The sequence below is a fragment of the Lynx canadensis genome, chromosome A2 (assembly GCF_007474595.2).
Source record: "Lynx canadensis isolate LIC74 chromosome A2, mLynCan4.pri.v2, whole genome shotgun sequence".
Taxonomy (NCBI): Eukaryota; Metazoa; Chordata; class Mammalia; order Carnivora; family Felidae; genus Lynx; species Lynx canadensis.
The window spans coordinates 86,859,369-86,873,183 of NC_044304.2; the positions used below are offsets into that span (position 1 = coordinate 86,859,369).

At 36.6% G+C, this 13,815-nt stretch overlaps 1 protein-coding gene across 1 annotated transcript in view; it reads right to left on the bottom strand.

The window, feature by feature from the left end:
• PCLO (piccolo presynaptic cytomatrix protein) overlaps positions 1-13,815 on the bottom strand; it is a 421,831-nt gene that overhangs the window by 380,712 nt on the left and 27,304 nt on the right. The window contains 1 exon segment of the mRNA XM_030307861.1: positions 11,550-12,959. Within this exon segment, the coding sequence (XP_030163721.1) occupies positions 11,550-12,959 (1,410 nt within the window).

The following is a 13,815-nucleotide window of genomic DNA, read 5'->3' on the forward strand; positions in this document are numbered from 1 at the left end:
ACTGGTGCACACGCGTGCACACACACACACACACACACAGACACACACACAAGATACACAGATCAATGTAACAGAATCAAGGGCCCAGAAATAAACTCATGATTATACAGTCAACTAACCTTCAATAAAGGAGTCAAGAAGGCAAGAACATGCAATAGGAAAAAGAAAGTGTTTGCAACAAATAGTGTTAGGAAAACTGGGCAGTTACATGCAAAAGAAAGAAACTGGACCACATTCTTCTACCATACATAAAAATAAACTCAAAATGGATTAAATACCTAAATGTGAGACCTGAAACCATACAAATCGCAGAAGAGAGCACAAGCATCAATTTCTCTGACATCAGCCATGTCAACATTTTTCAAAATTTTTGCCTCTCCTGAGACAAGGGGAAAAAAGCAAAAATAAACTACTGGGACTACATCAAAATAAAAAAGCTTATGTGAAGAGAAGGAAACCATCAACAAAACCAAAAGACAATCTACTAAATGGGAGAAGATATTTGCAAATGGCATATCCAATAAAGGGTTAGCATTCACAACATATAAAGTCAGCACTCAGAAAACAACTAATCCAGTTAAAAATTGGCAGAAGATATGAACAGACATTTATCCAGAGAAGATATACAGATAGTCAACAGACACATGAAAAGATGCTCAGCATCACTCAGCATCAGAGAAATGCAAATCAAAACCACAGTGAGATATCAGCTCACACCTATGAGAATGGCTAAAATCAAAAACACAAGAAACAAGAGTTGGTGAGGATGTGGAGAGAAGGAACCCTGGGCCACTGCTGATGAAAATGCAAACTGGTGCAGCCACTATGGAAAACAGTAAATAAAAGTCCTCAAAAACTTGAAAATAGAATTATCTTAAGATCAAGTAATTCCACTACTGTGTATTTACCCTAAGAATACAGAAATACTGATTTGAAAAGATACATGCACCCCTATGGCTACTGCAGGATTATTAGCAACAGTTAAGATATGGAAGCAACACAAGTGTCCATCCATAGAAGAGTGGATAAAGATATGATATATACATAAAATGAAATATTACTCAACCATAAAAATAATAAGACCTTGCCAGTTTCAACAATATGAAAGCATCTAAGAGGATATACTGCTAAGTGAAATAAGTCAATCAGGGAAAAACAAATACCATATGATTTCACTCATGTGGAATTCAACAAAGAAAACAAAGAAAAAAGAGGAAAAAAACTAAACTCTTAAATATAGAGAAGAAACTTATGGTTAGCGGAGGGGAGGAGGATGAGAGGATGGGTAAAATAATAGATGAAGAGGATTAAGAATAAACTTGTTGTGATGAGCACTGTGTAATGTATAGAATTGTTGAATCACTATATTGTATGCCTGAAACTAATATAACACTGTATATTAATTATATGGGAATTATAATAAAAATAATTTAAAAAGAGAGTGAAAAGAATGAATTACTTAGTAAATAATGTGGCGGCAAGCGGTCATGCATTGTGAATATGTAAAATTAAACCCTTCGCCTCACAATACACCAAAAACTAATAATAATAATGACAGATAAATAAGTGGCCTAAAGTGAAGAATAAAATTACATGTTTATACGAAATGTGGAAGGCTATTTTTATAATATAAATGTAAAAAGAACTTCCTTAGCAAAATAATCATAATAAGAAATCAAAAAATACTTGGGAGCAAATGAAAATAAACCCATTTAAAAGCTTTGGGAGGGGGCGCCTGGGTGGCGCAGTCGGTTAAGCGTCCGACTTCAGCCAGGTCACGATCTCGCGGTCCGTGGGTTCGAGCCCCGCGTCAGGCTCTGGGCTGATGGCTCAGAGCCTGGAGCCTGTTTCCCATTCTGTGTCTCCCTCTCTCTCTGCCCCTCCCCCGTTCATGCTCTGTCTCTCTCTGTCCCAAAAATAAATAAACGTTGAAAAAAAAAAAAATTAAAAAAAAAATAAAAAAAAAAAATAAAAGCTTTGGGATGTAGCAAAAGCAGTTTTAAGAGGGCAGTTTATAACAACATAGGCCTATCTCAAGAAACAAAAATCTCAAATAAGCAACCTAAACTTTTGCTTGAAGGAACTTGAAAAAGAAGAATAAACAAAGCCCAAAGTTAGTAGAAAGAAGGAAATAATAATTATCAGAGCAGAAATAAATGGAAAAGAAAACAATAGAAAAAGATCAATGAGACTCAAAGCTGGTTTAGACTCATCAAGAAAAAAAAGAGAGAGGATTCAAATAAATAAACAAAAAAAGACAGAGAAGCTACAACCAATTACACAGAAATTCAAATAATTTAATACAATAAAAAATTATATGCCAACAAATTGGACAACCTGAAAGAAATAGATAAATTTCTAGAAACACAGAATCTTCTGAGACTGATTCACAAAGATATTTAAGATCAATTACTGGTAACAAAATTGAATCAGTAACCAAACAAATCCCAACAAACTAAAGTCCAGAACCAAATGATTTCACAGGTCAATTCTAATGAACCTTTTAAAAAGAATTAATACCTTTCTTTCCAAACTGCTTAAAAAAAAAAAAAAAAAAAGAGCAAGGAATGTTTCCAAATGCATTCTATGAGACAACATTACTTTGATACCAAAACTAGACAAAGACACTACAATAAAAGAAAATTACAGACCAATATCCCAGATGAGCATATATACAAAAACGTCAACAAGGTATTACCAAACCAAATTCAACAACACATTAAATTAAAACGATTATTATAACGATCATAGGGATTCATTCCAAAGATGCTAGGATGGTTCAATATACACAAATTGATCAATGTGATTTACAAAATTAAGATTAAAAACCAAATGATTAGGGCGCCTAGGTGTCTCAGTCGGTTGGTCGTTCAACTCTTAACGTCTGCTCAGGTCATTATCTCAAAGTCATGGGATTGAGCCCTGCATCGGGCTCTGTGTTGAGTGTGGAGCGTGTTCAGGATTCTCTCTCTCCCATCTCTCTCTACGCCTCCCCCACTTGCATGCACGCGCGCGCCCTCTGTCTCTCTCTCTCAAAATAAATAAATAAGCATTTAAAAAAACACCACAATCATTTCAAGATTCAAGAAAAACATTTGACAAAATTAAACCCATTCTCAATAGAGTGGGTATAGAAGGAATACCTCAACGTAATAAAGGCTATATATATGACAAACCCTCTGCCAAATTCATACTCAGTGGTGAAAACTGAAAGCTTTTCCCCTAAGATCAGGAACAAGACAAGGATGTCCATTCTCATCACTTTTATCCAACATAGTACTGGAAGTCTTGGCCATAAAACCAGACAAAAAAAAAATAAATAAAAGCCTTCCAAACTGGTAAGAAAGAAAAAAGAAAACACTGTCCATACTTGCAGATGGCATGACACTATGTACAGAAAACCTTAAAGACTCCACCAAAAAACTATTATATCTAATACATGAATTCAGTAAAACTTCAGAATACAAAATCAATATACAGAAATCCACTGCATTTCTATACACGGATTGCTATCAAATAGCAAAAAACAGAAATATGTGTAACAATCCCATTTACAACTGCATCAAAGAGAATAAAATACTTAGGAATAAATTTAACCAAAGAGGTGAAAGACCTGTACTCTTAAAACTTTAACACATTGATGAAATAAAGTGAAGGATACACAAATAGAAAGGTTAACCATGGTCATGGATTAGAGAATTAATATTGGGTTTTTTTGTTTTTGTTTTTTTTTATTTTTTTTTAACATTTATTTATTTTTGAGACAGAGAGAGAGCGTGAACAGGGGAGGGTCAGAGAAAGAGGGAGACACAGAATCTGAAACAGGCTCCAGGCTATGAGCTGTCAGCAGAGACCCCGACGCGGGGCCCGAACCCACGGACTGCGAGATCATGACCTGAGCCGAAGTCAGATGCTTAACCGACTGAGCCACCCAGGCGCCCCAAGAATTAATATTGTTAAAATGTACATGCTACTCAAAGCAATGTACAGATTCAATGCAGTCTCTATCATAATACCAACACTGTTTTTCCAACAAGTAGAACAAAAATATCCCAAAATTTGCATGGAACCACAAAAGACCCCAGATAGCCAAAGCAACCTTGATAAATAAGAACAAAGTTGGAGGTATCACAATTCCAGATTTCAAGATATACTACAAAGCTATCACAATCAAAACAGTATGGTATTGGCACAAAAACAGACACACATAGATCAATGGAACAAAGCCCAAAAATAAACCCACACATCTAGGGTCAATTAATCTGTGACAAAGAGGCAAGAATATGCAATCAGGAAAAAACAGTCTCTTCAATAAATGGGACTAGGAAAACTGGACAGCTACATGCAAAAGAATAAAACTGAACCACTTTCTTATATCATACACAAAAATAAACTCAAAATGGATTAAAGACTTAAATCATAAAGCTCCTAAAAGAAAACATAGGCAGTAATCTCTTAGACATCAACCTTAGCAGTATTTTTCTGGATCTGTCTCCTAAGGCATTAAAACAAAAGCAAAAATAAACTATTCCAACTACACCAAAATAAAAGGCTTTTGCACAGCAGAGGGAACTGTCAACAAGACAAAAAGACAACCCGAATAAAAGAAAATACTGGTAAATAATATAACCAATAAGAGATTAATATCCAAAATATGTAAAGAACAGATACAACAAAACTCCCTAAAAAACAAATAATCCAATTAAAAAATGAGCAGAGAACGTAAATAGACATTTTTCCAAAAGAAGACACAGAGATGGCCAATGGAACATGAAAAGATGCTCAACATCACTAATCATCAGGGAAACGCAAATCAAAACCACAATGATTTCACCTCACATCAGTCAGAATGGCTAGTATAAAAAGGCAAGTGTTGGCAAGGATGTGAAGAAAAGGGAACCATCCTGCACTGTTAGTAGGAATGTAAACTGGTGCAATTACTGTGGAAACAGGATAAAGGTTCCTCAAAACATTAAAAACAGAATTACCATAAATGATCCATTAATTCAGCTACTGGGTATTTATCTTAAAAGTAAAGTAGCACTAATTTGTAAATACATATGCATCCTTATATGCAGCATTATTTGCAATAGTTAAGACATGGAAGCAACCCAAGCGTACATCAATAGATGGATGGATGAAAGAGATATAGTACATATACAGAAGGGAATACCACTCAGCTATGAATCTTGCCATTCATGACAACAATGATGGACCTAGAGGGTATTATGCTAAGTGAAATAAGCCAGAAAAAGACAAATACCATATGATTTCATTTTTATGTGAAATCTAAATAACAAATGAGCAAACAAACAACAAAAAAGAAACAGACTTATAGAGAACTGATGGCTGTCAAAGGGGAGGAGTGGGGGGGATGGGTAAAATGCACAAAGGGGATTAAAGGGCACAGAGTTCCAATCGTAAAATAAGTAAGTCACAGGTATGAAAAGTGCAGCATAGGGAATCCATTCAATACTGTAATACACTTATTGTGGCGAGCATTTCATAGCATATGTAATTGTTGAATGACTGTTATACATCTGAAACTAATGATATATTCTATGTCAATTACACAGCAATCAAAATTTTTAAAAAAGCAAAAAAGAAAAAGACATGTCTGAAAAGATACTAAGTCATTAGTATGAAGTGCATGGGGGAGAGAAAGCTATTTCTCTTCAGACACTTCAGTACTGTATGGATTGTTATATACATAACAGATACATATATATATGTATCTATTATATATATATGCACATATATATATATGCACATATATACTACTTCTATAATTCAAATTATTGGAATTAAGTTTTAAAAGTAAAATAAACAGCAATTAAGAAAAGAAGAGGGAGAAAATAGCAGACCAGATGATGTAAATTCTAGTTATTTTGTATTGCTGGGTCTCCAGCAACTGACCCAAAAACTGATGAATTTTACTCAAAGCCACAGATTCAAAAGTTCTGAAGGAGGAAACATTGGTACCTGAGGGATCAGTAGAGAAGGTGTCCTGACCTGAAGACTCGCATGGCCACACTGTGCTAGTCAGTAGGACTGATACTTCTTAATGATGGTTAGCAGCACCTGAGAACATTGATCCTTATGTCTCTTGATGAGAGAGCCCCGAGACCTCTTTGCTCAGTAATGAATGCAAAAAGAACTAGCTATCTTGTGTAATATGAGGAAAATTAGCTCTGGAAAAGACGATCAGAGATCAAGAAATCTAATAACATTGGTGTTTCTGGTAGAGAGAGAAAGATATATATCCTACACAGCGGTATATTGCCACACATGAGCCTAGGCAACTACAAAGTTGTGTGATGAAAAGGCAGTAAAAGAAGCAAAACTTAAGGAAGAAAAGCCTTATACAATAGTAATCACAAAATTATTGAGATGTTTTTACATTTTTTCATACTGACTTCTTGAAATCCACTGTTTTTTCGCACTTAAAATAATCTTAGGTTAAGCTAGCCACAGTGCTCATTAGCCACATTTGTCCAGTGACAATCTTATCAGACAATGAATCTTGAGAGAAAGAGCAGAATATATGAGAAGCTGGTCAGAATATAAACTGATACAAATGCCTGGAGAACAAATTTAAGATATAGATAACCGAAGGTCCAACAATCCCACTCATCGGAATGTAGCAAAGGAGTCTACACCAAACTGTTGGGAGAAGCAAGGATTAACAACCACCTTAGATGTTCATAATGTTCACAGAGTAAAGTCTTTGCATTCCCTGGCAGGAATGTAATAGTATTTCTGGCAGCTGCAGCAAGTATGCTTTATGTCCTCACATTCACTATATATGAAGGCAGGTACATCACTCAGTCTCTTTCACGTGTAAACAAATGGTGACCAGTTGGTGGACTTATCTGGAAAGAAAAATAATGCAATGACGCTGGCCTCTACACTTCTAAACCTCTTCATCTGCCCATCCTTCTAAATCCAACCATGTAACACATCCACCACTGTTCTGTGAGCTCCAAATGTGACCTTGCTTTGATGCAAATATTAGCAAATTTGCTGATATTAAAGTCCTAGTAATCACCAACTGACACAACTTACAAGTAAGAGAGGACACAACAAGAGGCATTTGTTTTCGAGTTCCCTAGGTCACTCAAACATATTACAGGAGAGAGGGGCACGGGCTCAGCCTCTGGGGCTTGATAGCTGCCCCCTCTGATAGTCATTTTCCTGATCTCTAAAATCACTGTAAAACCTACCCAACAAGGCTGTTGTGAGGAAAAGGACTGTCTACTACCAGCCTGTAGAAAAAGGGGAAAAAAAAAAAAAAAAAAAAAAAAAAAAAGCAACAACAATAGCAGTTTACCTTTTCCCATAATGCCTGGACAATATTTTCTCTAGAAATCATCTATTTGCCTTTAATATTCAAACAAAATGGTAATAAAAGAAATATAAGTCAAAAGAACAATATGATAGCAATTTTAGACTTCCAGATTAACAAATATCATTTTAAATGTTTTTCTTCAAGTATGGAGAAGATTCAGTAAGAAAGGAATCACGTGACACCAGTGGTGGCATTGTCAACTGCTTTATCGTCGCCAAAGAGAATCTGACACTGCAAGGTCCTTGTCCCCTCCTTCAGTAACATCAGTACTGGTAAGCTTTCCTTAGGAAACAGTGAAAATACAATATATTTGCATCCAAAAATATTACTCATTTATAAGGAAAAAAATGAAACCTAAATCCCTAATATGAGAAGAATGTGTATCCATGTATCCAAAAAATTAAGTAATATTTAAATTAATATTGAAAGAACATATCCATGTATCCAAAAAATTAAGTAATACTCATTTTAATAATATTTAAGAAGAGTTTAATCATGTGAATAAATGTTATATAATCACCTGTTAAGATTGGGATAGAGAACTATCAATATAGAATAGAATATTAAGCACGTAAAAAGGCATAGAAAAAAGACTAATGGAGAAATTGCTTTTTGATTAAATTTGTTTAAACAAAAATCTATTTTAAATCCCTATTTGGATTTTCTGACTAAATATACACTTAATATAAAGGCAACATATCAAAAGTCTCCTAAGACTTAAGAACCAAAAATTTTGCTTCTACCCACAAACTTGTCAACTTTCTCATGTAAGCTAAAAAGGGCTAGCAGGCGTCCCTCTCTGCCAGGGATGTCAGAAGTATTCACAGGGAATGCAGATCTCCACTAGGTGATTATTTTAAAAATAATTATTGGTAGAAGAGTTTCCTACTTATTGATTTTTTATTATTCTTTCAGTCTTCAGTTTGGTGTGTACGTATGTACTTATGTGCTTTTGGGTGCTGAGAGATATGTGTGTGAGTGTGTGTGTGTATTTATAATTTTTAAAGAGTTAAGTAATCGTTTTTAAAGTAAAAGCAGGATATGTGTTTGCCAAACTAAGAAACAAAGTGCACGCCCATTAGGCTTTCCTTGAGTATTTGATAGACAAAGCAGAAGCCACCTCGGCTAGAGAACAAAGATCTGAAGGGATCCCAGTTACACCAGTGGGTCTTAATTGGCTCAAAAGGCCCATTCGTTGCCTGGTGACAAATATATGCTAGCTATTCCTACATCATTTAGGCCATGCATAATCATCTTACTAAGGAAGCAAAATTGCGACCCTAGAACTTCCTGAAACATGAGGAGACATGGTTTTAAGTTTTATTCCCGTAGTACAAAACTCTTTTTGAAAGGTATAGTAAAAACATTAAGATAAACACCCACTATGAGTAATTATGAGTCCTTTTTTGCATTTGAACTGAAGTAGAATTATTAAAATTCACTAGGTAAATGGATTGTCAATTTAGGCTGTTTTTCTCAGGATGCTTCCAAATTCTCTAAGACTAGCTCTTTCAGAAAGCCTTGCTGCTGCTTTTAAAATTAATAACATGTGTCCTGAGCTACCAGAAGTTAAAGCCTAGAAGCCTTTTTCCTTGCTATCAGAGGCTAATGGATTACAGTGTCATTTATACAAACTTGGCATCAAACAGTTAAACCTTGAAGCTTAGGCTGAAGCCTGGCTACACCCCAGGGCCCTCGGGCAGCCCTTGGCACAGCTCAGGTGTTGTGGGGGATGCTGTGCATGAGAAACAGGAAGCAACCTCAGAGACAGGTGTGTTTGAGGGCTGTGCGGGGGAGGGGGAAATACTCTCTGTAGCTCCATAACCCATATAACCAGCCCTTCTCACCACCAGAGGAACAGAACAGCAAAAGGGGAAGGCGGGGTGGTACCCATGGGAAAAGAGGTGCTGCCTCACAGTGATAAGGTACAGCGGAAGCAGAGGCTTATAATATGAAGTTAAATGTGCTTTATTAGAAAAATACATGGAAACAGTTGAATCCTTACTTAGAAATACCATTTATTTGCATTGCAGGCATAAAGTCTGAGTATTTTCTGAGCGTGCCCTCTAAAACTAGAATGAAAGAGCAGAAAATATTAGGTAACAAGAAACAAATATCAAGCAGAGGGGAGAAAGCACAGAAATACGGCAACAATCAGGGAGAAGATGCTTTCCTAATCGCTCCTAACTGAAGGCAATGAGCAGAGATTAGCAGTTAAGAACTCTGGGACAGCACCACGACTTAAGCCTATAAATCGTATCTACAATTTTCTGGAAATATATGTGCACGTACGCACACACATATGCAAGCATAATGTGCCTTCTTTTCAAGTAACTCCTTCTGCCAATCCTCTGAAGTCCTTTGGGGTAATAGTAATAGGGATACTTGAACAGTGATTAACTCAACTAACATCATTCACTCCCTTGATACTGGGTCAGCCAATGGACGTTACCTAAAGACCAGAGGGCACTAAGGCCTTACACTAACTGAAAACTTCATACGGATTAGCACAGTTAAGCTAAGCTAGGAGCCCTAGCCAACCGCTTTTGTTAACACCAGATTTTTTTCTCCTCTGAAACATGATCTCCTCTGAAACATGTATATACAGACACATTTGTACAAAGACACACACACATACACACTCAAGTCCTCCCTCCACACTACAGTGTTTTGTTTTGTTTTGTTTTTAGCGTGCCAAAAATACATTTTAAATGCAGACATTATGTTTTGTTTTTAGTGATGCAATTTGTTTTATAAGTATTAGACTGCACTGTGTTGACACCTTAAGACTCCTCATTAAAGGGTACAATTCTGTAAGTCTATGAAATACAAAATTTTCTGCTTCATGAATACACAACCAAAAACAACTCTTCTAAATATATGGAAGAAATTTAAGGTTTGCTTTTTGTTTTGCTTTTGCATTGAATCCAAAACACTGCAAGTAATAATTATAGTTGTTACCATTCAGGAAGTGCTGAGGGAAACCAAATTTTATCTGCCTTTTCAGTGGATCTTAGTTAACTTTATTCATCACAGATAAAGAAGATAAAAATGTGCTTAAATCTTTAGAAACAATACTTTCATATGGTGTTAATAATGTCAAAGCAACCTAAGTCTTTTAAAGGTAAAAGAATAAAAATTGTATATGGTTTATTCTCTTAAAAAACTTAACTTGAAAACAACACCAGAATCTCTAAAGCTTCTTTTGTGTAGTTGCTAAAATCTGTTCAATTTTTCCATTCCAATGAATCACAAAATCAAAGAGCACAGAAAAAAAATAACCCTTAAGTATTTTTGATGTGTGTAAGACAATGAACAATTACTTAAAATTCAATGTCTAAATATGTATTAACCATCTGACACAGCAGCAAGCGTTTAATCCCTGTTACCCAAGATCCAAATATTCATTCCAATAGCCCTGACACATTACTAACGCTTATAGATTCATTCTTCTCTAACTGTTAGGTAGAAATTTGCCATCTGCTGTTAGGTCATTTACATTTGGAGAAAATGTCTCATCATCCCATAAAAAAAATAAAAGTAAATAAAAACACAATTTCTTGACATCAGTTACTGAACCCCAGGTATCTTTTTTTTTTTTTTTGGCACATTTCTTAAACAGTACTCTATTATATTTAAGCCAGATAACAGTCCCAAAGAGAATTATAAAAAGTCTAGACATAGTACGTTTGAATCAGTATTTTCTAATAAGCAATATTAACTTACACTAAGTTCTTAAGAATTTTGTAAAATGACAGACCTCATGTTGTTTTGGGATCTGCAAGGAACCAAAACTTTCTTTAAGGTAGGAGAGACAAAAGGGAGTGGAGATAATGGGAAAGGTAAATTAGAACCTTATTTGGCGTTAATGAGTGAAAACCGGATACGATTCCAAAGCTACAGGTCTTTAATTCATGAAGGAATGTGATAATTGTTATTTTAAATTGTCAACTTATTTCATCTTCTTACTTCTGGTGCATAATCCAGAAAAATACAAATTATATGAAACTTTAGTAATAAACTAAGCATGTAATAAGTAATTGAAACTTCTTCTATGACATCACTATTAATATACCTTCTTTACTAGAAATGTTTTTGTTTATTTTTTGGAGGGTTTTTTTTGTCTAGAAATTTGGTTAACAAAATATTTCACAATAAACATGATAGAGTCACATCCGTAAATAATATATAAATTGCTTACCTCAGTCAAGTGTGGCATAGGGTTAAATCCACAGAGATTACACACTTGATTCTTGCATTCCGTGCAAGTATTAAAGTTAGGAGGATCCTTAGAACCTATGTTGAGTTCAGTCTTGCAGAGAGGACAGGCTGATTCTGGTTTGGGAGTTTTCTCCAATTTGGGGGGAAGGACAGCCTTTTGAGGCTCAGCTGTTAGAGGTTTGCTATCCTTAACAGGTAGAGGCTTCTTTTCTGTTTCTGTTCTTTTTACTGTTGGAACTGGTTCAGATTTGGGTTCTAATTTTTCAACTACTGGAGCTTTTGCTTCCTTTTTCACAGGTACAACCTTTGCAGGTGCCGGTGGTACCTGACCTGTGGATTTGGGTGGCCCCTGAGAAGGAGGTGGCTGTGAAGGAGGAGGGCCCTGTTTTGTTGGGGCTCCAAGAGCACTCTGAGATTGAGACCCAGGCTGGCCTGCTGTGGAGATTAAATTTGATGCCTGGCTGAAGATTGATGCTCCAAACCCAAAGAGTTTTCCAGTCACAGTTTCTTGAGGAGTCGTGGGCTGCGATTTAGGGGCATCGGTAATACTTCCCAGATTCAGACTGAAACGTCGCGACTGCTCCTGAGGCTTTGGGGGCTGCTGAGCTGTGGGGGCAGTTGGGCCAGTGGGAGGTCGTGGGCCTGCGGGTGGAGGTGACCCTTTTGGCATCAGCTTGGCATCTGGCTTAGGACTCATTTTGGTTTGTGCTTTCTTGGGCTCTTCTCTCTTCTGAACTGGATCAGCTTGTTTTTGACCTTTGCCCTCTGGGCTGGGCCCAGGATGTGAAATAATTTTCGAATCTGATGCAGGTCGGGGTATGACTTTAGAATCAAACGGGGTGACTTTTTCTCCCATTGGTGGAAAACTCTGGGAGGGTTTGGCAGCGTCTGTTTTTAGAGGAGGGGTTATTATCTCTTGATCTTCCAACTGTACTTTGGGGCTTGGAATATCAGGTTGTGCTGCTACTGACGATGAAGACGCGACGTCTGTGGCTGGCTTTCCCGTCTTGGGCTGCTTTGGTTTATCATCAGCCACGGGGACCTCGGCCTGCTCAGAGGGAACCGAAGGCTCTTTGGGAGGGGCTGGCTTGGGCGAAGACTCCGCCGCCGCTGGAGGTTGCCTGGCGGCAAGTGGGGGAGAGCCGTGAATGGTCGGTTGTTTCACTAGAGGTGGGGGCCTCTTAGACTCAGGTGCCTTCGAGATCTCCTGCTTGGGTACAGGATCCTTCTTTGGAGAAGTGTGCTGTGGCTGTGGGGATGGTTTGCTCACGGCAGATGCAGGACCAACAGGGGCAATCTTCGGTTTAGGCTGAGGTGATGAGGGAACTGGAGCCAGGTCACCTCCGAGAGCTCTTTTCATCTGACAGTTTAAACAGAGCCACTCTTTTATCTAGAAATAATATAAAATAATGGTCAGTGAGAGAGTAACAATGTGAAAACACAAAAACATTTTTAAAAATGCATGGTACCATTTGACGCTATGTCACTCATCATTTGAAACATAAAATATAGATCAAATTAGTTCATTTAGTTTATATTAAAATATTAACATGTTGAGGGGCCTGGGTGGCTCAGTAGGTTAAGCATCCGACTTGGGCTCAGGTCATGATCTCACGGCTAGTGAGTTCAAGACCCGCAGGGGGCTCTGTGCTGACAGCTCAGAGCCTAGAGCCTGCTTCGGATTCTGTGTCTCCTTCTCTCTCTGCTCTTCCCTGCTCATGCTCTCTCCCTCTCTCTCAAAGGTGAATAAACATTAAAAAAAAATAATAAAATTAAATATAAAATGTTAATTATACTGAAATATAATTAATGAACCTCAGAGACTTAAACACCGTATATTTTAAGGAAAATAAAAAGTAAACACAAAAATATTTTTTTTCTAATATTAATTTTGTTGTTCTTTGCCTTTGATTCACTGAAAGCATGTTTATCACTAGAAACAGAAAACACTGTATCATAAAAAGAAGAGTTATAACATAATAGATTCCATAAATCAGTTACATTAGATATTTTCTCTATTGATGGCTCATGAACAGTTTTCAGTTATACAACCCAGAGTACGCTTGTCAAATTATTAACACATTGCTAATTTCTTAAATTAGCAGAGCATTACATTCCCCTCCAAGGCAACATAATCAAATGTGTGAAAACAAAAATTATTAACCACACTGGGTTAGAAAGAAAACATTCTCTGTTAAGAAAATAAGGAAAAAATAATGGCATCCCTTCAAATTATCATAAATAAT